The sequence below is a fragment of the Astatotilapia calliptera genome, chromosome 18 (assembly GCF_900246225.1).
Source record: "Astatotilapia calliptera chromosome 18, fAstCal1.2, whole genome shotgun sequence".
NCBI lineage: Eukaryota > Metazoa > Chordata > Actinopteri > Cichliformes > Cichlidae > Astatotilapia > Astatotilapia calliptera.
The window spans coordinates 2,977,810-3,002,576 of record NC_039319.1 but is presented as its reverse complement, the minus strand read 5'-3'; the positions used below and the strand labels follow the sequence as shown (position 1 = coordinate 3,002,576).

The window sequence follows — 24,767 nt, the reverse complement described above, 5'->3', positions numbered from 1 at the left end:
GGAAGAAAACTTCTTTTTACAGTGAAAAAAACCCCTAAACTTCCGAGCAAGCACAGAGTGCGCTACGAAGTAATGTAAAATTCACAGAGAAACTCACGGATTCTTCAACTGACAGCTGCGCACACCTGCACCAGGGTAAACCTCTGCCTACCGCAGTCCTGCTTTACAGGTGAAAATAGAGCAACAGGACCGCTGAGTCTTTGATTTTATTTATTTTCTGCTGTGTTTTACTTGCATCTATTTGAAAGACTGAGTGTAAAAACAAAAAATATTTTATTTTATGTGCTGGAATGTGCAGAAAATAGGTTTAAATATTAAACTAATTTCTTCCAGTCAGAGAATGTTGCATAGAATTTAATGTTTGCTTGATGCATAAAGTTAAAAGATTAAAACTAATAAGACAAGTTTTAAAAAGAGACTTTTCCATTTGATTACATTTTGTATGATGATTATGTAGAAAAAGTAGAATTGGGCTGAAAGATTTATCGCTTTATCACCTCTTCAGGTTGTAAATCGTGCTGATGAAGGGGCAGAGATGGTGTATGATGTGTAATTTTAGTGTTCAGTATGAAATGAGGACATCGTGTCTGTACAGGAAAAACAAAACTGTCTCTGGTCTCCAGCGACTGATGATGAAGGTCATCTCAACACTCAGTTTAAAAAACATCATTAATTCATCACAGGGCGTCGAGTGTGCCGTAACACGAGAGCATCAGTCACGAGAAGACGCAGAAATCGAAGAGAAAGCTCACAGGACACTCAATCAAATGACGCCACAGCACTCCGGTGTACATTAAAAAAACATTTTTTCTTTTTTTTATTTCGTCAGAGACCAAAAATAGCCTCGCCGAGTCTACATGCAGAATATAACATGTCAAACACATTCTAGTCACATTTAGAGAAGTCACGGCTGCGATGGTCGACAACAAGTAGAAACACGTTGCTCAGCAGAGGGGTGGGGGGAGGGGCTGACCTACAACCTGTAAATGTAGACTAAGACGGTACAGAAAACGTCAAATCAGAAACATACAGAGAAGAAAACAAACCTCCCTGGACCTGGGCACAGCCTCGGGGGCGTGGTCGTGAAATCTGGCGGCATCACCTGCTCATGTCTCACCTTTACCAGCAAATACAGTAAATTATTTACAGTTATTCAGTTGTTTTTGTGTATTAGCTGAACCAAAGGACTGTTTGGTCTCAGTGGATGATGTGAGTTCGCTGCTGGTGGATGGTTTCTGAATTAAATTTTAGAAGTAAATCAGCTGACACTTGTGTTTGCATTAAATACATGAGGATATTTTTCTTGTGTTGTATTCCCACAGACAAACTCTCTGACCAACTTCAACTTTAAATACAGCGTAAATGAGTCAGACCTTAAGAAAGTTGGCAACTTGGTGAAAAACAGATTTAAGGATTTTCTGACCTCTTGAATTATTACAACACGACTTAAAATGAGTGCTGTCGGCGTTAATCTCGTTAAAATGACGCTAACGCCATAAGGTGGCAAATCTCCATTAGCGAGTTAACGCGGGTCTCCCCGTGCGAGCGGGTCGCCCCGTGCGAGCGGGTCGCCCCGTGCGAGCAGCTGCACAGCGTCGATGCACAAGTTAGCTTGTTAATGCGTTAGCGCCGTGCAGCCCCTCGAATGGGGCGATCCGCGTTAACTCTCTAATGGAGATTTGCCACCTTATGGCGTTAACGTCATTTTAACGAGATTAACACTGACAGCACTACTTAAAATGAAATGTTGCACCTTCAGAAATGTGTTAAAGTTCACTTTCACTGAAGAATGACATCCTTCAAATTTAACACAATTTGAAAAGAAATTTGGATGTTGTGACAAACAAAAACACAAAGCTGGACTCAGAGTCGCACAGGCTCGTGACGGTCAGGGACACGAGGAACGACACAGAACTCATTCACCAGATGACACAAAGATCCCACGGAAACGTCGGCGTGATTGCTGTCGGAGCAAACCTCAAATGTGTTTTCTTGTCGTACGTTGCATTCACACAAAAAATAACACCAAATTAGCTCCAACTGCTCTTTTCATGGTATCACCTCTTAAGCCTTGATTACAGTCTGTTGTGGACTCGGACAGCCGGAGACGGCACGGCCGACTCGTCAGTCCAGTCAGTTTTCTGCATTTCCACCAACTGGGGTGCAAACGTAGTTGGTGCATCGGAAACTCTCACAGAAACTTGCAGGCACGTCCACGAGATGACGTTTACGTCACTCAGACTCTAGCAGACGGGCAAAGCTTTAACATTAGCCGGCGTGCTGGCGACCTGCTCGGGGCTGTGGTTTTAGCCACGAGCACACTCTCAGAATCTAGACGATGCTGCCGCATGGAAGTCAAACAGGTGAAACGTCCATTACAAAAATAATCAAAACTTTACATCGAAACAGAACAAAAAGAGGAGGCTTGGATTATTTATTAGGATTACTAAATTACTCAGGATACTGATCAGATTTTTCCTCCTCCTCGCCGAAAGTACTTGACTGTGTTTGTGTGAATAACGTAAGGCCAAATGACGCTATGATTTCATCTAAAACCACGAGACACACATGTTCATACCAGAGAACAGAACGCTGCTATATTCTGTATTATTACTGTGTTATTTTTTCTCGTGGGATCGTCTGTGCTTGGAATGTTTTGCTGAGGGGAAAACACAAAACAGAAAACAAAATTATTCCCTCACATTCAGAGAAAATCCTTGATCGAAGCAACCAAGACTTCCGTGAAAATTACCGTCAGGACGTTGACGTCGATTTGAAGTCCAGCTCTTCCTTTACAATCTTGCATACAGCATTCCTGCCTTTGTGTTCATGGCTTTACTGGTTTTACTTTCCTTTCATCAACGACGGGCAGAAATGCTCGTTGTGTGTTTCCTTGTCTTGATAAAGCCAACATTTGATTTCCAGACAATGCACATTCCTTTTCAGGGAAAAACCCCCAAACCACCCCCCGACTAACGCCTTCGTCCTCCATTCGTCAGTCCAACTTTTAACCGTACCATCGAAGGAGGGGCGGAGGAGGCATCGAGGCCGACAACTTTTCCTTTTAAAAAGTTAAAACTACACCACAGTACACAGTTATCACAAGTCATGCTAATATACATAAACTACAATTTCGAAGAAAAGTTAACATAAAAACTTCCAGTAAAAGCTACTTTCAAGAAAAGAATTCTTCATGGTAAGAATAAATTATTAGCTTGTTTGAACACAGTGAAGTCTTTACATGGACCAAAGGATGAGTGTAAACATATCTATGGTACCAGCTGGCCCCTCTCACCTCTACAAAAAAGGACGGAAACAAAAAACACTGCATTTGGTAATCAGCTGCACGTTATTAGTAAAAAGCAGAAAAGAAAGGGGCAAAGAAATCAACTTTTCAATAAATAGCACATTCCAGAGGGGCAGATGTGACTCTGTTAGCCAGCTCGACAAAGATACCGCAAAGCATTCAACAAAACCTCGTAGCAGGAAAACTGAGACGGCGGACATGGCGGCGATGCAAAGTGACAGCGGGTTGTGTTGAATCGGCTCCTTGAACTATTTGCGGCATTGGAGGAAAAAACTAAAAAATAAATGCGCAAAGATGCCATCCAAAATTAAAAGGAGGGAAAATAAGGCCCCTGAAATAAATATTCTTCTTTTAACAGTTTCCTAGGAGAAAAAGAAAACTCACTACACCTACTGTTAAAAAAATGGTATATTCCCGCGCCGTAAGAAAACAATTATCAAAAAAGACCTCCGGCAGACACGGCTATACCATCCTGTTGTTAGTGTCCGAGGAAAAGTGTCCGAGATTTTGTTTTTGCCGGCGACCCCTGTTGTTCTTCGGGCATTTCCTGAAGACAAAGAGAGCGAGAAAGTCGGTGTTACAATTTGTGTCCGTTACTAAAATCAGATTTATATGCTGTGATTGAGTCAATCTCCCAATTTGGTGCCTTTTCTTTTTTAGATTTTAGATCGGCCATTGTACAGTATTGTGCAAAAGTCTTTTTCTTTATATTTTCTTTCCAAGGAGTCAGACTCGTTAGTTAAAGTGGTCTTGGCCAAAACTTCTCCAGGTTTTCTCTGCCTGACCATTTTCAGACAGAGGACGTGTTTTTCTTTCTTTTTGTTTGTCGAGCATAAAAAGGGCACAGATCTCAAGCACTGAACCAGCGTTGTGTCTACAAATAACGGGCAATTTTGCAAAAAACCATTTTTAAATTGTATCTTCGAGGCAGCGTGTCACAAAACCTCATAATGTGTTCCAGTTTATTTAGTTCAGTCCACAAAAATGTCACTGGCAACACATTTTGACAGATATAAAAGAGTATTTTTACACCAACAATGTGATTCCCAGAGAGCTATTTGCTGAACACATATCTTGGCGTGGTGTGTTCTTAAGTGGAGGAATAAAAAGTGACCAGTGAAAAGGAATTATTATTATTATTATTATTCAAGACCTGGACTGAAAATCAGTGACCACAGGTCTCATGACGGGACGAATGTTCAGTTCAGGTTCGGTGAGGGGAGCCATCTGTAAAACATGGCGGAGGCTCTGTTGTGTTTGGAGCTGTACTTCATGCAGTCGTGTTGGAGATCGTCACAACTGATGGTGTATTAATGCAGAAAGTTACCACCAGGCTTTTCATTAGCATGTAATGATCCCAATGATCCACACTGCCACTGCAGGAAAACCAACCAGCTCAACATTGTACAAACTCTGTTTTTGCCTTATTTACTGTGACTTCATGTTTCAGTCAACTCGCTGCATCTAGTTTTCTAGTAAAGTATAAAATAATTAACACAATACTACTGCTATTACAGTGTTGAGGCTCCTGTGAAAGAAATGTCGCTCTTTTGATAAATACTGTAAGGACACAAAAGCTTTGTATCAAGCAGAAATGCTAAAGACTAAAATCAGTTAACACTTTGTAAGTATTTTAATGAGACGTAAAGACATAAATATTTGACAACTAAAACTTTAAACACTATTTTTTTCTTTGCACTTGAGTACCTTGTGATGCACATCACTACGGCAACAATGATGGCGATCTGCACGGCTCCGATGATGGCGGCGATCAGGACGTAGTGCAGCTTCTGTCCACTGGGGACCACGTAGAGGATGTTGAAGTCCTGAGGCTCGTCACACTGAGGACCTTTGTATCCTGCGTCACATCTGAGTCGGACACACAACAAGACTGTGTGATGTCACATGTTACATACTTTAGGGTGGTGTAATAGTTTTGTGTTTGTTTCATGATTTAAACTTTGACATTTCACACTTTTACCACCACACTTCTGATGAGATCCATTAACTTGGACTCTTGTAAAAACAAACGCTTCATTTTTATGTATTTATTTGAAACATTTACAGCGGAGGCCGTTACAAACCTGCAGGTGGCCATGTTGTACTTGTTGATCTCACATTTCCCGTGAACGCAGAAGCCGGAGAAGCTGTCGGCACACGGGATGGACATTCCCGGGTAGAAACCTTCTCCGTGATCCACAATCCTGGTGTCTGAAAGGACGAAACGAGAAATCAGAGACACAAGGTGAGAACAATAAAGGGATTTTTATTATTGATTTACATTTTATTACATATTGATTTATAGTTTCTGTATCAAACACAAATCTTTACCACAATGCTGATGATGATTTGTTAGATTTTCCTTTGTAAGCTTTTCATTTTCGTTAGTTTCTTCCCTTTTTTCTATATTTAACGGAACAAATCTTCTTCCATAGTTTGTTTTGTGATGTTTATTTGATTGAACTAGGCTGTTTTTCATATTTGGCCTAATCTGATCTCACAGCAGTTTGTGAAACAGTCACAACCTGTAATCTGTTGATGTGTGTTTCTGGACAGCGACCTTGAACACGGCGTTTAATCTTACAGGTCTACAAGTGTGAATGATTTTCCATTTTAAAAGGTAAAAGCAGTTTGTAGTAGGAGCTCGGAGGGATGGTGGTAGAGACCCACGATCAGATTTTCACACATCATTTAAACACAACATAAAGAGGCTCATAACCAGCAGCCTGTCACCTGGTTTGGCTCAAGTGTTAAACGGTAATTGTTTGGGGTTTGAAAAAGTCACGTTTATTTTAAAGCTTCGTTTGAGCCTCCCCACGGTCTCAACCCCAGATTTGTGCGTCTGACATAAAACATATTTCATGCCAGCGAGGACAAATTTGTGATAAAATGTTTCAATAGGAAATAAGTCCATTTGTGTGAAATAAAGAGGAGACAATAGATTCACTATATGATGATTTAAAGACCTGAGACTGGGCTGTAACAGTGATTTCCCATCTTTGGGATAAATAAAGCACATCTTACTTTATTTGATCTTATATCATAATTTTGTAAAGATATATTTGGTAATTTGAACACACAGACACGTTTCATTGAGTTTGACTGTGACGTCGCTCATCTTACATTCAATTAACGAACATTATTAATATAATAACAATATACTGTTGTTTTTTAATGTTAAAGCTAAATTTGGTAAAAGCAGATCTACATTTTATGCTCCTAATAATAATAATAAATGAAGTGCTGTGCCACAAACGGAGTCATCTGCTGTGCGCTGCAGCGCTGTGCGAGGGCATAAATCCTAATAAGTCACACAGATCTGTCTCTCCGTGCTATGATTCACTGCAGTCTTAGAGGAAAAGCTGACAAAGCAAACTGTGCTGCTCATTAAAGTGACTGAAACGTTATATACCAAATCCACATTAACATGAAGGAAGCTGTTAACAAGAAGCCGCCTGTGTGTGCGTGTCACCAATTTTAAATTCTGCTGTTCGCCATGTTTACGATGGCCGCGATGACATCTCAGAGATTCGCGAGCTTAAGACTGTCTGAGTGCTGCTGGATGAAATGTTTGAACGAGATTATAGGACAACCTGACTGACAGTGAGAGCAGCGCCCCCTGCTGGCTATGAGAAAGGACGCGTGACTTAAATCCGCGTTTTACATCCAGACTGAAGTAAAATCACATAAAGTAGAACAAATGTGCATTCTTTTTAGTGGCAAGCAGGGGGCGCTCTGTGTGGCAGCAAACCCTTCTGTTCCTGTTGGAAAAGGATCCTCTGCTCTGATCCTAGTGAACACTTTCCCGATGAGATAATGAACTTCTCTGCTTTGGCTCATTTTGGAAAAAACATCAAGCCCATCTTATAAATTTTATTCCCTCTCAGAGTCAGAAAAATCGATCTTTTAAGCCGCCTGTGGTAAAACGTTGTTTTAAAAGGTTTTTTTGTGAGTGAACTTCTTCACTCCCTTTTTGAGTTGAGCCTTTTTAACCTTTCACTGTCTTTGGGAGCCGTGAGTGATGAAAGCTTGTAGTGAAGGGCAAGTAGGGACACGCCGCGGTTTGATTCATTCGTCACTGAATGATTTACTTATTTGAAGGACAGGCGCCGATGTGGTGAAGGTCACCTGAACGCGGCACAGAAGGAGAAGCTCAGCCTTTCTCAGCTCTTTATCGGAGGCAGAAATGTGTTGCTGTGTCGTTCCCTGTTTGCGATGTAGACAATGCTGCAGTTTAATCCCACGCTTCTTTTGTCCGAGTTAAAACTCGGAGCGAAGGAGCTGCGGAGGAATCGCTCCCCCTGAGACGTTGTAAATGCACGGCGAGCTCTGCAGATAATAAAACGCTTTCGATTTTGTTTCATCTCCTCTTTGATCTCCAGACTCAACACTTGCGTCGTGCAGCTGATGGTTAAGGCGCTGAAATGCCCTCATTCTGCTCCTCTAATCTGCATGTTGACTTATGAGAAATCACACAGTCGCACCGGGATCAGGCTTAAAAAACTGTGTACTTTCTTTCTTTCAGAGCTGTGCCTTTTGATTTCCTGCACTTTTTTTCTTGCCCCCCTCTGAGGACCTTATTGTGTATTAAGGAGATTTTCATTAGGTTTTATCCTGCTGCTGTTGCTCCTCAGCAGGTTCAGACGCAGGTTAACAGGCTGCCGAAAGGCCGCAGGACGTTTTACCGCATTAGAGGCAGGAAAAGTGGATTTACAGTGTGGTTATATAATATGAGCAAATACAAACAGAGTCCCAGAGGTTGTTAATGCGCAGACTGCTAGCCATGCTAGCGGCTCAGCTCTGTGCATATCCATCACATAGTGACACAGACTGAATAACAAGTAGAAGCTCGTGTCTGGATGGACGGCGTCCTGTAATTCTTCATTTAATGCCATCATTAGGTCAACACACCTGTGGTATGAATGCACCTGAGCTGCAAATCTGCACTGACAGGAAACTCTGTCGCTGCCAACAGTAATCTGATTCCTGAAAGTATCTTTTCAAGATTCAGTTTGACTTGTCTCTGTGTTCTCATATATGCATGATGCTAATGATGCTCAGGTTTGAACATAGGGAACAAAGACACTGACGTACAGGTAAAAGCTGTGCTGACACACTGCACAACATCTTCCTAATGGGGTCATTCTTGGCCACTGGAGGCTCCATCCCCACAGACTCTCGGGGGATGTGGGGATGGAGCCTCATGTTAAAATGTCCATAAAGAGTTCATCTTTTAAGGCTTTTCTAACAGCTGGCTGTAGCTGTTAGCGCTCTGCTAGCTGAACTGGACCTCTCATGCATGTTTGTGGTGTTGGAAGGAGTCTGCTTCACTTTTGAGGAGTCAAATTAAACGCTACATTTTTATGTGAATCAGTGCTAATTATCAGGTGCAGTTTACAGACGTATCTTGCAGTGTTAGCTGATAACTTGCTACACTATCCTCTCCTCTAAATCATTTTTTGCTTTGTGATCCACGCTGGAAGTCACACACAGTCAGAGCAGTTTACAGTACATTATTTTTCTTTTTCATTTTTATTGACTATAAATACAAAATCAAGTGTTTGGAAAGCTGCATGGAGCTTTGAGGGTGTTGTGCTATTTTGTGTCTGAACCTCTACAACACAGCTGGAGAGGGCAGTGTTCGTATGACTCACAGGGGCAAAATAATAGGGAAAAAATCAGGTGGAAATAGTCTACATTTTCCGTTAACTTGCAGAGTGCAGCAACCTGGCAAAAAAGGAACATGAGGCGTGTTGAGCTTCCTTACCCAGGACGTTTCCTTTGAAAGGGCTGCCGTCGTCTTTCTTGCCCTGTTTTTCTTTGTCAGCTGCAGAAGAAACAGAAGGATGGAGTCGGTTACATTCAGAAATCCTCTCTAAATAAGCTCCAACAGTTTATTTTTTCCCAACGTGATGGAAAACAAAGATTTCAGCGTTTCCATCCAGGCGACGGCTTGAGATCATTTCTATTTCCTCGGGTGAAACAGACACTGCCTGACCGCTTGACTTCCTCTTCGCTGTCTTGCATCGTGTCTTTTGTGATCTGTTTATTGACTCTGTGTGTGTGTCTGTGTGTTTACTCTTCAGGACAGACTAAAGGAAGTGAAAGATGTCGGGGGATGTTTACTCGCCATCTGAGTTTCGCTCTGTTAGAGTCGAGGTGGGTCAGTCTGATGGTCTGTGTGTGCTTTGTGTGGCCAACAGTGGTGGGTGCCAATAAACAAAGAAGCAGCAGGGTTTGGGTTCTTGTGTTGTTGTGGTTATTTTCCTGTTGACAGGCTTCATGTCTTCGTGCCGTCTGCAGGAGGATCTGCTGCGAATGTTAAACAGGGCATACACTCCGGTTTGTACGTCTATCATTGTGGGGACCCTGGTATACATATAGCCCTTATCCACTGGTACCTACTTAGCTCGGCTTGACTCGGTTTGTAGACTTTTCCTATAAGGTGGTAGAACCCGTTTGCTCAGCCCGCGTTAAAAATGGATCCAAAAATGTGGTGTCACCAGTGGCCAGCCAATGGCGTCACTCGACGAGTCATGAGACTGACTCCTTAACAAAAATTAAAATGCCATTTTTGAAACCTGGCAACGAAGGAAATGTGTCGCATACAAATGATGTTACGAGACTTTTGGCCGCATTGCTACAACAACCCCATGCGCACAGGAGGTACAAACAAACCAAACTGAGTAGAGTCGAGTAGATACTGGTGGAAGCGAGGCTGTGGTGGACTCCCAGGACAATGTTTAATCATAACCTTTCGAATCCAGATGTCAGGATCAGAGGTATAGTTTAGTGAGAAACCAAGAACACCGTCTACTCATTAGCTTAATTATGAACTATGTAACTCATTTCAAAGTCTTTACTGAGGTCAGAGAACAAGTTAACCCAGGGCTGTTCTCACAGGGCTTATTTTTTCATACTGTCAATTCATTATTTGATACTTTGGCCATGTTTGATATGATTCTCCACAAGTGGAACAGTGTACACATATAAATGAAAAAAAAAAATCCAAGAAAGATTTTATTTCACAGGGAATAAATTATAACAGCACAGCTTTCGTTTGCCTTTACCGACTGACGAAACTTAAAATCTCTGTGTAAGTGATAACAGCGATTATCAGTGATCTCTTCTAAGTTGGGCTTTGTGCTTCAGGCTCTGTGCGTGCTCACATGTGGCAGTGTTTCCTGGGATATATGACTCTTCCACACAAAATGATCCCTATGAGTGTCACCTCCTCCACTCAGGAACATAGAGTGGACACAAAAAGTATAACAGTGAAATGCAACACTGTGCCAGTAGCATGAGAACTGGATACATTTAACCATGAACAGTTACTGTTCCACGGTTTAATACAGACGATGCTTTAGTTTGTCAGCAGATCAAAATGAAATCAGGTGTTCTCGATGCACGGTTCAGCAGTGTGAATAAACTCAGCAGCAGATTAGAATCAAGTATAAAAACATTTACACCGTAACCATGGTGATTTAGCCAGTTAAGATGGGAGACACTTTGAATTTTCTGTTTTATAAGGTCAATACAGTTCACTAAGACATCAGCCTGACTTTTAAGGTCAGGTCCTTATTTTGTCTGTTGATATTTGAAATCACACCCAAAGTGAGGATGTAAAAAACCCACATTCTACAAAGTTGTCCTCATAATGCACCAAAATGCACTTGGTCTCCACATAGACATGTGTACACGCACACACACGCACACTCATCCATTTTTAATGCTCCATCATTCCTGAGGAAATATTGACAGAAATCTCTTTGTCTCCATCTTACCCTCCCCCTCCCTCCCTCCATCAGCATCTCCCCAAAGCCTCATTGTTTCCCATCTTTGCTCTTGCTCCGCTTTTTCTGTATTTGCAACCAAAAAATAAAAATCATAAAACAGTCTGCTGATGCAAGAAAAATATGAATGACAAACTGTTATAATAATTTTATGTGGTATAAGCATTAATATATGGACACCCTACCAGGGGTGTCCAACTCCAGTCCTCGAGAGCTGCTGTCCTGCAGATGCATCCCTACTCCAACACAGCTGAATCAAATGGTCTGATTACCTCTTCAGCAGCCATCAAGTTTGGCAAAGGCCTGTTAACAAGTCATTCATTTGATTCAGGTGTGTCGGTACAAATTAGTCATTTGTTAGTAAAGCTAATTAAGCACTTTTAAACTCTTTTACACTTCACTGTATATTGTGAATACAAACACAAGTTGTAGTTTGAGGCTGACGAATAAATAGTCAAGTTACCATTATTCCCACATAAAGGGGCATGTGACGTCCCCAAATTCATTACTATCCACATAAATCAATAAGTGGTACAACTGTGGGTTTGGTCTTCTTTAAATATCCACATATTTATATCTAGATATCAACTAATATTTCATTATGTAAATGGAAAGTTTTCCAGAAATTAACTGAAAGATTTGGGATTTATAAAAACATCAATATACAAAATATGTTTCTGGTGGACTAATTTACAGTTGAAGGTAATGAGAACAAATACACTGACTAAGCTGGAAAAGGACCACCTGGGTTGGTGGTGGGTTGCAAAGTGGCTTTAGGAAGCTAATGGGCTAAATAATGTGTGTAGGTGTGCAGAGCGGTATCACATGAGCCATTAGGTCTTATCTGACTGCCTGGTAAAGTCAAGAACAACAGCTTTTGTCTTCTTCACTTGTTCAGAGTCTTTAGTTATTTCTGGGTCCAAATGAGTCACAGATTATTATGTCAGGGTGATTTCATGCTGCAAGCTTGTAGCTTGTAGCTAGCTTGTAGAATCTCCTGGTCTCGACTCTGTGAGCTTTCTTGTGTAATTGAGTGTAAATATCATCGAATGGCTGAAAGGATCCATCCACATCGTCAGGTTAGTTATTAACATGTTAATGTGTGGTTTGCATCTCTCACTATGAAAAACTCGATTCTAACAAATCATGACTGGTGTTAATAAAAAGCTGGAGCTGTAGAGAATTACAGCTTTTGTAATCAGTTAACAAGCTTACGTGAACCACAGGTCCACATTCGACCAATATTTGGCTCCGCCGCTGTGGAATAACAGGATCAATGTGTTCAAATCCTTTGAATTTGGTTTCTTGGCTGTGGTGCACTGAGTCACTGGCCTGCTGCCCTGAGGAAATAACAGATCAGAGAAGGTGGCAGGTGCTCTTCACCTCAGGGTGCAATACCACCCTCACCACCCACTCACCCTCACCTGCCACCTCACTGAGCCAATCAGATCACTGGCCACCTAAAAGCAATAACCACTGACAAGAAATCCATAACTCTTCCCAGGTTAGGGTCTCCTTAAAGTTCTATCTTATCTCTTATCTTATCTTATCTTACATTGTGATTCAAGGTGAGTCCATCAACATAAATCAGACCTGAGGCTCAGAGCTGTGCCGAGGCTGGAGGAGCTCTGGGTGTTGGCACAGACTGAAAAACATCACGCAGCAAACTGTGACTGCAAATGAGGTTTGCATCTAACACTTGCACCTCACCCTCGGCTCCTCTGAGAGGAAGAAACCTTCAGTGATGGTTCAGAGGAGCTGTGACTCATCGCAACGGTGTTTTCATCTCTGCCATAAAAAGATGCTCTGCATATTTGAGAATCAAACATGGGATTAAATTTATAAAACTGTGAGAAATCACTCAGAAAAAGAACTAACAGGCAGCCCAAAGCTGGAGGATGCTGATGAACCTTTGGACTCCTTTTTCATGTTTTTTGGCTGTAATTTACTCTCTTTTAAAGCTTCTGAGACAAGAAACCTACAACACTTTAAAGAAGAAAACCTTTAGTTACAAATGTCATTTAGAAGCTAATCAACTTTAAGCTTGAAGTCCAAGTCAGAGTTTTGCAGTCACAAAATGACCAGCAGCTTAAAAAGGTTCAAAGTAGTCTCACTTTCACCAACAGTATTACTATTATGATGCACCACAGTGTTCCCCTTTAATGTACTTAAAGTAATGTCATTTTATTCAAGTTTTCCTCCATTTTATTCAAGAAGAAAGGAAAACCATGAATCCATGACTGTGCATGTGGACATGAACCTCCTTATGCTCAGTAGGGGGCGACTCCTCTTCTTTAAATGCACAGAAATCTGACAGACGAAGGTGACGTCAGCGCACATGTTCTTGGTGAGTTTATGCTGTCAGTCACTAATCTGACTGAATATAACAGGATGGTCCCTCAGTTTGTTCTATGAACTCTTAAGGTTAGGGTTACTAATAAGCAAGATTACAATAACAATGTCCATATATGGTAATGTTAGGGAGGAGTTTGGGGTCAGCGGATGGGTCATTTTGATGACTCATATTTCCTATAATGCTGATCATTCCAGTTCTTAAGAGAACTGCTGTTCATGTTAATCTTCTGTTACAATGAGTCATGCTGCATTTGCGCTCTTTATCTGCAGAGATTCGTGGAAACACTTTGACTGAAGCATCATCGAAACTTTACTAACCAAACGGTGATGTCACAGGGGCAGAATTCATCATAGCATGTTTGACATACCATGTCAGCACCCACCAGTTTGTAAAGCCCTGCTGTGACTCCCTTGAGATTAAATTTTTCCCACCCTGGTGTCTGAAACCAGATGTAATGAGTGAGTCATTACCCAGCGTGCATATCTGGATAATAAGCTTTTTTGACAAGTACAATTACCATAATTTATCAAAAGAACTCAGGGTTTTATTGACCTGAAAGTAGAGACTGAGACCCAAAACTCATCAACAGGAAAGTATTTACAGAGGTTCTTCTACAGGACGTGAAGCCTTTTGGCAACCGGAGGTAGTTTCACTGGTAGCTACCAGAAATAATTCAGGTTTCACTTTTCAGACCCACAAGTCACATCCATCTTTTATACTGTCTGTCTGGACTATGGGTATGCAGCTTACCCAGACATGCTTGTGCACAGTCCTCTAAAAGAGCAGTATGATGATGCTAGGCATCAGCTAAATACAAATGAAAAATTAATAATAAAAGATTAAAACAGCAGTATGAAAAGAACAAAGAAGAAACGGTCGAGTTTTCACTGTTTTCAAAATGAATTCAAATCAGGAGTTGATGATAATTAAGGCAGGCCTACAGATTAGCTAGAGGCCACATGGAACCACTGTTTGGAAGAAAAGTGAGTATCCCCGACCACTTCCTGTATTGCTTATGAAATTGGTCACAAAGAGGTGTTGCACTGGAAAATTGGGATTTTTTTGGGTCTCTGGTAGGCTGCCGCAGTTGCCTTCAGTTTGTATGGAAGATGCCAACGTATCTGCAAACACAAACTACTCACTAAGTAGTTGAAAAGTCTGAATCAAGTACAAGTTTGCAAGTTGTTGTTTAATTAAGGCAGAATTTTTGTTTGGAAGGCAACGTCCTACATTTTCAGGTTTCACTACCTCTCAGTAGTTTGTGTTTGCAGACGAGTTGGTGGCTTCCATGCAAACTACAGGCGACCACAGCAACCTGCTAGTGACCGAGGCAGTTGTAAGGAGGGTTTTGGTTGCAGCACCATGTACCTCTTCTTTCTAATGTGATTTATTTCCCTCTCATTTAAACGACTTTTAAAATATTTGGCATGAACATCCCTACGGGTTATGCGATTCATATAAAGTCTATTATTTTGGTGGTGTTGTTGCAGACTTCCTGTTTGATTTTGCTGGAAGAAGCTGCAGGCAGCTGGGAACTCTTTCTCATAGTTTTCCGAGTTTTCTGGTAGCTTTGAAGTCTCCCTGCATTTCTGTTGTTTTGATTGTCTTATAGCTTTACCTGATAGTTTTACCCGAGTACTTCAAGGCAGAATGAATTCTGTTGGTTAAGCTAGGCTATAACAAACTATGGCCTTTTGAAATTTGAGAGTTGTTCTTTTAGCGATTGATAAAATGAAAATACTGCACTGGATTTAAATTCATAGGTTATGGCTCATATTACTCTGTAGGTGAAACTGATCTGAACTTGAAGTCTCTGCGTCTGTTCACTGTACTTAAAGTTGCAGTACAACAAACTAACTCTGTATTTCTGACTGATGTTATTTAAACCTGCTGTTGGTGCCAAGCAGGCCCTGCGTGTCAGATTATTTCAGGATGTTAACAAGGTGTGGATTAATTTCTTGCGGATTAAAACTGCGGCTCCTGCTCACTTGATTTGTTTCTTAATTGAAAACACCGGTGATTAGATGCATTAATTTGTCTGACACGGTTTCAATAACGAGGCTGATTTATGAAACGGTCACAGTCGTGCAGTCAGCAGTACTCAGCGAGCCCTGAACGCCATCAGTCCTGCATTTTACTACATCAGCAAGTCAATGTGAAGTAATGACCCACGTCTGCAGCCAGAGGAATAACGCTCAAGCTGGAAGATTTAAACAGCAGCATTGACGGTCTTCAACTTAAACAAGTTTTTGAAAGTGAGCTGGAAAAACAAAGGAAGGAAGAACAAGGTTTCAGTCAAATGAAGCAATAAGGACTAAACAGAAACAGAAGTGGACTCATATAAGAACGTAGAAGGAAAAAGTAAAGAAAGTAAAAAAAGATGGAAAAAGAAAGGAGTTAAAACTGAGGAAGAGAAATAAAAAGAGGAAAGCTTACATTTCTGAGAGAAAGATCAAAGACATCAGGAAAGAAGGAGAGAAAGGGCCGAAGACAAAAGAAGAACATGAAAGTGTGATTAATGGAAGGACGAAAAAACGAATCTGGGAAGAAAAGAAAAGTTCAGTGAGGAAAATAAAGAAGAGTCAAATACAAAGAAGTGAAATGAGTACTAAACTTCTTCGTTTCATCCATTTAGAGTGTTTTTCCTTTCAGGGCGGGTTATTGTTGAAGAACGAGCTTATTTCATAATCCACACAGCTGATGGCGACCGTTTTCTGAGATTCGGTGAGATTTTCCAATCTGGATCGGATCAAACAGCCGCGGAGGCGTCAGTGGGCGGATTTCTGTCTGAACACAGAGCGGCGAAGCCGAGAGCTGCTCTCGACTTGCTGCAGTCGAGGTCAAAGGTCGTCGGAGCGACTCAGACTGTTTACAGATCATCATGGAAGCATCAGCAGAAGCTTCGCTGAGCCACGGGGGACGAGCAGCGAGGGTTTACTACAGGCTTCAGCTCCTCATCGAGACTTCATCTCACAACGTCTTTTGTACCAAAGCCACAAATGTTTGGTCCACGGAGTCACGAGGACGAGAGGCCAGCTGTTGACTAGAAGTTATTTAAACATGCTTTAAATGATGTGATTGTCTCATGTGTGCACCATGAATAAGATCACTTTATCAGGTTTTAGCTTTTCTTCACAGTAACCTGTGATAGTTATCCTTCTGACAGCTGCATTTAATGCACATTTATACTGTCAGACTTAATTATTGTAAGCAGATCAGTTGATCTCAGAACTCAGCTGAGAGAATTCAGACTCAGAAATGAAAATTGGCGTCAACAAGCTAACTTTATGTTCATCAAATGGTTCTGAGTAACAGGAAAAACCAACACAGCATTAAAATGTCTCTTCAAAGAAACCGAAACATGAGGAATCAATCAGTCTGTAAAGTCGGTGATGGTGCCTGATGAGGTTAATCCAGCTTTGCAAAGTGAACGATTCGTTTCCTGTGAATTTGTGACTTCAGACTCGGTAAACTGCAAATCTGTTTCTCTGACTATTTAAGCCTCCTCAGGTTTATTATGAAAAATGGATTCAACTTCCTCCTGTTTCTTATTCGATGCTTAAACAAGCCTCTGGGTATCGTCGAAACGCCTTCACATTCAACTTGAGTGTCTTTAAAAGGTCAGTCGGTGTTTGTTTTCTGAACATTGATCAGCTCTGTGGACACGTGGAGCACAAACCAGCGCTGTGTTTGCTGCAGGTCAGGTTATTAGGAAAAAAAAGGAAACTGAACCATAATTACTGCTTTGTGTGACACTGAATGCCTCATTTCTGTCACACAGGAGGGACGTCTGTTTATCAAAACCCTCCATTTTCTGTCACGATCGTCTCCAGAGATCCGCTCTCCTCACTGGCTGAAAAAGGTGTTGGCGTCACTTATTCACACAGCGCTTCCTGCCGGCCGCCACAAAGCTGCACGTGGAGCTTTGAATCCAGTCGCTCATGCACGTCAGGAAACAGCGTGATGACAGAGAGCTCAGAGAGCTGAACAGACTGTGGGTGGAGGCGTACGCCATCATGATGGAGGTAAATCAAAAGCTTAAAAAACAGACGCTCGGAGATGTTTTACATTTTCACGTGCAAACAAAACCAAAATCACAGCTTGGTATCTCATCGCTCTGTGTCACAGGGCACCACCACTGTCAGAAACAGCTGAAAACACGAGGCATTGACGCAGTCTTATCATGGAAACACACACACACTTAAATAACTCTCTCCTCATGCAGATAATCACACCAATTATTCAGGATTGTTTATGCAACTGAAAAAACCCAAGAAACTCAATATTTCTTCCTCATCTTAGGAGTCAGCAACCATTTTGCTTTTAGTCAGAACAAAACAGCTCTGCTGCAGCTTCTAACTCACCGTGCACCTGCACCAGTGGAATGACCAAAGTATGATGCGCCATTTAAAAGTTCAAACACCTCACTGGATTCAAATTTGCATGCAAAACAGGAACACAGCCAAAGTGACGTCACCCACCCACATTTTTTAAACAAAATCTTCAGCTAGCACACTGAGAATATCGCTCTAATACCAGAATCTTTATTGTCAGTGTAGCATCGAAACACTGAACAATAAACTGAGGCCCAATTCTCAGTATGGACACTGGTGTAATCACGGCTCAAATAAGTGGATCGTATATCAGTAACAAGCCGCTCGGTTCAGTTCAGTGCTCTGTTTGCTGGTGGGAGAGCTAACGTAGCGTGACAGAAACTGAGAGCAGCTTTTATTTCGTCTTTCTCTGTCAGCTCCACATGTGCCAGAAGGTAAGTAGCAGCCAGGTGCTCCTAATCAATGCACCTGATTAACTGATCACGAGCAGGTTTGAGCGCCTCTATAAAAGTGACAGATTTGCTGGTCTGGAGATTCAGGTGTGTGTTAACAAAACACAATCTTCTCAGGAGTTCAAGATCACGCCATGCTGTTCTCAAAGAACACGCACAAAATCCAAAGAGCTTCATTTTACCCTCTACAGGTCTCAGCATGTTAAAGGCAAAGTTCATGACAAGACAATTAGAAGATTGAACAAGAATCAGTTGTTTGGAAGCGTTTCCAGGAGGAAGGTGCGTCTAAAAAACATGGAACAAAAACATCTGGAGCGATGTTCTTTGGACGGAGGAAATAAAACACTAACACAGCCAAACAAGAACATTTTTAAGTTATCTAAGTGACTTATATATCATGCTTAACCTGAGTAGAGAAAGACTGCAGGGGTCTAAAAATGATGTGCCAGGAGTCCGCTGTTCTCGCCGGCTCTAGTGAGGCTTGAATCCCCGGCTAGCTCTCGAGCTGGTGGGTAACACACGAAAACGTCGGAGCACTTTTGCAAATACGTGATGTCCTGATAAACTGAGCAGATATTTGGAGTTTACACAGCTACATTCTAAAAGTTTATTTTGTGACCCAGAAAGATTAATAAGAGTAATATTTAAACTAATTAGCTGCCGCCATTGTTGGAAACTGGAACTGGCTGTCCTATGAATTCTGGGATAGTTTGGGCCATGAAGGATACACCCGACCCATCCTTTAAATCTGGGGAAATGAAGGAGGCATTTGTCTGCCACGTTTGGAGCAGCCTTCGTCGCCTGGCTGTGACGTAATTGGCTGACAAATGCGGTCTCCGAAAGATGCGGCCAAGGAATTGGGACATACCTATTGAGACTGCCAGCATGGTTGGGGAGGGGTGATGATTTGAGCAGTGAACCCCTCTGTACACCAAAGTATTGTAGAGTCAGGAGGCCGTGTGGCTGACAGCTAAACGCTGGCTAAAAGTAAGTCATGCAACGGTCCAATGATCCCAAGCTGAGCTGCAAATCTCCAAGAAAATGGCTGAAAAAGAAAATGCACCAAAGTCCTGACCTCAGCCTGATTGTAATGTGACACCTCAGGAGAGCTGTGCATAAACAAATGCTGCAAAAACCAGTGAAGTGAAGTGACGCCGTAAAGAAGAGCGTGAAAGACTGATAACATCATGCAGAAGTTACTGCTGCTGAAGGAGGATCTACAAAGCACTGCATCGCGGGTGTAGTTCTTCACAGGACTGCAGACAGTCTGGGTTGGACGACGGGGTTCTCTGCAGTCTTAAACAGGCCTTAGAGGGGCTGAACTCTAAGCTGCAACAAGCCTGATAAAACTGCATCGTGTTACTGTATCACCACCTCTGCTTCAGCATGCAGTCATTTATAAACGAGTTACAGTTACAGCCTCATTCTGTGATTTAAGATGAGATTAGCTTCAACGCGTCAACCTGAGCGGCTTTAAACTGCCCACAGAGCTCGTGTAATGCAATCGTGTAATCTCGTTAGGTCTTATGGGGAGGGATAGCTCAGTAGGTAGAGTGGTGGCCCCATGATCGGAAGGTCGGGGGTTCGATTCCCCTGAACAGCTACCCTGAGGTACCCCTGAGCAAGGTACCGTCCCTACACACTGCTCCCCGGGCGCCCAATGGCTGCCCACTGCTTCACTGAGTGAATGGGTTAAATGCAGGACCAATAAAGTACACTTTCTTCTTACCGGGGCACCTGCCCAGGTGTTTGACATCGATCTGCTCCTGCTTCATGCACGAGGCCTCTCTGACCAGGCAGGGGTTGTTGTAGGAGTTTCCGTCAGTGGCGCACACCGGGTTTTCATTGTGACCGCTGCAGTCGATGTTACATATGCACCTGAAGGGAGGAGAGGAGTCGAGTCAGGAGAATAAATGTTGTGTCTTCAGTCTGAACGTGTCTCTGCCACACAATCATTAACTGAAGTGCGTTTAGAGGAACGAAGACGCTGCTCATTAGTCCTCCACAGACCGGCTGCAGATACAAAGAACTAATTTCAGTCCCTTTCAAGAACTCCTTCACTCGTGATTAATGGTTTCAAATTTACTCCCAGAGTTCAATGGTGGGACCTAAAAAAAGAACTTTTTGACTCTTATTTCAGTCGATTTATAGTCTTGTTTCGTTACGCTTAATAAGTCAAGTCGAGTTCATTTATGTAGCCCAATATGCCTGGAAGGGGATTGCAATCGATACAGTATAAAAAGCCTGTTGTCCTTAATCAGATCAGAATATCTCCCTTAAAAAACAACTTATAGGTAAAAATATGGAGGAACGCTCACAGAGAGAAGCAAATATATTGCTCACATAGAAATCAGGACCTTCATTTACCTCAACTACAAAAGTCAAACGGCCTTGGAGACGGATCTTATTTGTAAATCTCTCTCTGTGTAAGTCTGTAAAAGCCTCACTTCAGTTTATTTAAGTGGATTTTTCCAGTGTCATATATTTTATTCCTAGAGCAGCTTTGCATGATTGACAGCCCCAAATAATCCTTCTTTATCTCATACCGGGCCTCAGTTTATCCTGTCTGAAACAAGCTGTAAGCTAACTCTATATGATTGGCTGCCGCACACAAACAGAACAGGAGACAAAAAGTGAAGCTTTGGTGTTGTTGGTGTCAGTTTGTATTTACACAAACCTCGGGGGTGAGCTTCGTATGAATGTTACGAGTCGAACACTCACCAGACGTCCTCCGAGTCTTCGTCACACTCTGCTCCGTATTTGCATGTGCTGCACTTGGTGAACTTCTTCCCGACGTCTGAGCCCGAGCCCTCGTCGTCTGAAAGACACAAAGAAGAAAAACTTTGAGTATGAGTGTGCCTTTAAACAATAATGATTATTAATCAGTGTCTTTTCACTTTTTGTAAATCGCTTTGGACCAAAAGACGGTGCAGTGAGCAGTGAGATATACCAAAATGTACCAGTATTATTCACGGAGGCATTAGCTCAATTTTCTACAAAAATCACACACTGGTATCATGTAGCTATATGGAGCATTTTTTTAAAGGAACACACACATTAGATTCCTTAGGGGTCATTTTGAGACAGGACCCCCTTTCAATAAACAGTCGCTACGGGAAAATGTTGTTTCCCAACCAGTAGGTGACTATCTGGAAACCACTGGGTGGAACCTACGGGTTGCTGGCAGTCGCTAATGGGAAGCCAACTGTTGCACCAAAAACTTTGTTGTGATTGCAACTTCTCCTTTGACGGAAGTGTGTGTTACCACTGAAAGCACATTTCAAGAAATGCGGCTTTTACTTTGAAGGTGAGCACTCCCCATTTCTGGTCACATTTCTCGAGCGTCGCTGCAGCTCAGAAAGGAAATGAGCAACTGCAGGAATCTGCCAGCAAAAAAGCAATCGCACTCTCAATAGAAACCAATCATCAACTAGTGGGGGAAGACACAATTTTCCCTTGCAACTAGTGATTACCAGATGGTTGCTGACCAGTGTTTTTATGTGGGACCAAACCTTAGGCCAGCAGTGTCCAACTCCAGGCCTCGAGGGCCGGAGTCCTGCAGGTTTTAGGTGTATCCTTGATCCAACACCTGGTGGTGAAAGTTTTCAGTAAAACAAAAGCTCAGGTCACAGTGATTCACTCTGATCCAAAAGTTCAAGGCCTGAACTACGATACATGCAGGGTTTGTTTCTACTCTTAACTCTGTATGAGGTCAAAGAGGGGAGATTTCCCTAATATGGTCATGTCAGGCACAGGAAGTCCCACCACCTTCTGTTTATCTGGTGCCTTAAAGAGAGCTAAAACAGCTTGTTTCATGCTGCAGGTGAAGCAGAATAGGCCCTCTGTGCCACACTGAGTACTGGTGAACCAGACCTTGACCTGTTTGCTCTTCCAACACATGAACCCAGAACCTGTGACTGTTTAAACACAGTTATAACGTCTGAATAAATTCAGCTTCACTTAAAAGTAAAGACGGGTTGTAAAGGAGGAGCCATGGTGTTGTTGTTGTACACTGTTACTGAGGAGCAGAGATGAGAGCTTGTACTGTGAAAAGTGTGCCGTTATTCACCTGTGACACTCTGCTTGTTGTTTCTCCAAAAAACTCGTTTTAATTTCAGCGCACCGTCTGTTTTGCTCTGCTGGCTGTGAAACTCTTTATTCATCACTTTCCCCTCATACTTAGCTTTTATTATTATTATTTGTGCACATCTTTCCAGAACAGAAACCTGATTTCATTTCAAAAACAACCTCCAGCTCACATCAGCTTCTGTTCCGGTGAGCGCCGCCGTGCCCTTAACGCCGCAGGCGCCGTTTTCCACCATCAACACGCGACACGGCTCACGCGCTTTTCTATCAGACACAGCTGAACGTGTGAAGAGGCTCCCGAAGCTTATTGGCCAAATGGAAACAGAGACAACGCGTTATCATCTTATGATATTATTATTATTACCATTACAGGGGGATGCGTTTAATACCATCTCGCATGACGGCGTCTATTTTCCAGCAGGGAGTGAGTTCAGAGCAGATGAGGCGGTAACAACCCACAGCATCAAATATCAAAGAGCCGCGGGGATTATCCCAACCCGCCTTTCATCAAGGGAGCAGTTTTCATGATTCATCAAGTGTAATTTTGTCATGTAATAGAGGAAAAGCTCAGAGCCATCAAGGGGACGGAGATTAATCCGCAGGAAATGTAATGAGCATCCTCAAAGCTGCGCCCGGAGCCATTAAAACATCTATTCAACCTTAAAATCCAAAGAAAGGTGAGATCAGAGCTGCAGCTCCACTGCAAACAAGCAGCACCCTCAAAAACACTGGAAATAAAACACGAGTACACGTATAAGCAAGAGAGCCTTTACTCCAAAATCACAGTGTTGGACAAAATCACCAACACTCGTCTTTAAACCTTCAGTCTACTCTGATTAATACACAAGCAGGAGATTTAAATTTACTATGATCCAAAATCAGGATTTAAAATAAAAAAAATCAGAAAAGGAAGAATCATGTAAAGATTTCAAGGAAGCTTTAAATTGTAAGTGAAAAAAGTCCTTCAGCACTAGAAGTTGCTTTTGAAACTGACCCCAGAGGATTTTATTTTGAAGGGTTTTCATGTAGGATGACATCAGATGATAATCCGTTTAATCTAATTCTGCACCTGCATCAGATTCATCCTCACTGATTACCTCGTATCCAAGTTTGAAAGATCATATGTTCCTTTCTACTTCTAATTTTAAAATCTTATGAGAATTACTAGATTTTTCTATTGTTGTCAGTGTTTATTGTAATGACTTCATGCAGCCCATTTGCAGTACCTTCATGGCCCGCTGCGGGGCTGCGGGCCACACTTTGGGAATCACTGATTTTGTTAATTTGATTTGGTCCAAATGTAGCTCGACGTTTTATTACTTGTTTAAAAAGATGCTGAAAAAGTGACTTCGACGTATCACAGACTTTTAGGTTTGGCTGAAAGGTGAATGAAGTCGCCTTTTTAGGATGCGGGAAGATCTCCGTATGCATACAAAGCCTCTGAGCAATTTTCTACTCTGATGGTTCCTGAATGATGTGAAAGGCCAAGCTGGGCTTTAGTGGTTGCGGCTGCTTAGAATGCTGCCCCGCAGAGCCACACCTGATGGATGCTGGGTGGGTCCAACCACATGCTAAATAACTGCATTCAGTTTGGTGCAAAACGCTAACTAGTCAGTCTCAATCAAACACAGCTTTGAACAAAAACACGACTGTAACAGGAGCATAAACACAGCAGTGTCTCGAGCACTCACCAACACTTTTATTGTCTCAACAGACTTTAAAACCACAGCAAACACTGCAGTGGAGACATATACGGTACAGCGCTCATATTGTCATACTGCTTTCCTTTAAATGACTGTTCGCTGATGATACAAGACTAAATTTATCCTTAACCCTTAAATCTAAGCAGATGAGAGGTTGTGAGTGAATCAGTCCAGATCATCATTGTTCAGTTCAACGATGCAAAGACATCTGCTTTGTCTGTCTGTGAAACGTTACACAAAACAGCTCCGCTGTTCACTTTCAAGGAAGCGAGCATCTGTCCGCACATGTTGCACATCTGCAACCGTTACTGTGAAATGTTGGTTTCACTTAACGGGAGCTGGTCAGCTGACACGTCCACCATCTTGGCATTATTATGAAGGAGGACTGTGGCAATATCTGAGTTTTAGTAAGCAAGTCTAGTTTATTTATGAAGTGTTTTTCACAGACATGCACAACAAAGTACAAAAAAACTGTAAAAACTATAAAATCAAAACCAAAAGAATAGAAATATTCACAGACTGAAAGGTTTCGTCCTCCGTGTTCTTCAGTCTCTGAAGAGATGAACAAATTCTGAGCCTGCGATTGAAGACTGCGAGCTGCAGTGTGTTTAAGAGAGGCTGGGATTAAAAGATTGTGGCTCAGGAGGCAGCGCAGGAAAGGTTGGTGGTTCAATCCCAGGCTGCTCTAGTCTGCCAAAGTATCTTTAGGCAAGATACTGAACCATCTGAGAGTGAT

General features: G+C 42.1%; 1 protein-coding gene across 2 annotated transcripts in view; it reads right to left on the bottom strand.

The window, feature by feature from the left end:
- Nucleotides 1-789: 789 nt before the first annotated feature.
- The window catches only part of tmeff1a (transmembrane protein with EGF-like and two follistatin-like domains 1a), a 113,634-nt gene continuing 89,656 nt past the window's right edge, over nucleotides 790-24,767 (bottom strand). For both annotated transcript variants that reach the window (XM_026149311.1, XM_026149313.1), the window contains exons 5-10: nucleotides 20,964-21,060; nucleotides 19,972-20,120; nucleotides 9,075-9,134; nucleotides 5,392-5,518; nucleotides 5,015-5,176; nucleotides 790-3,854 (exon numbers count right to left, since the gene is read on the bottom strand). In XM_026149311.1, the coding sequence (XP_026005096.1) occupies nucleotides 3,770-3,854; nucleotides 5,015-5,176; nucleotides 5,392-5,518; nucleotides 9,075-9,134; nucleotides 19,972-20,120; nucleotides 20,964-21,060 (680 nt within the window). In that variant the 3' untranslated portion in view covers nucleotides 790-3,769. The remainder of the gene's footprint in view (nucleotides 3,855-5,014; nucleotides 5,177-5,391; nucleotides 5,519-9,074; nucleotides 9,135-19,971; nucleotides 20,121-20,963; nucleotides 21,061-24,767) is intronic.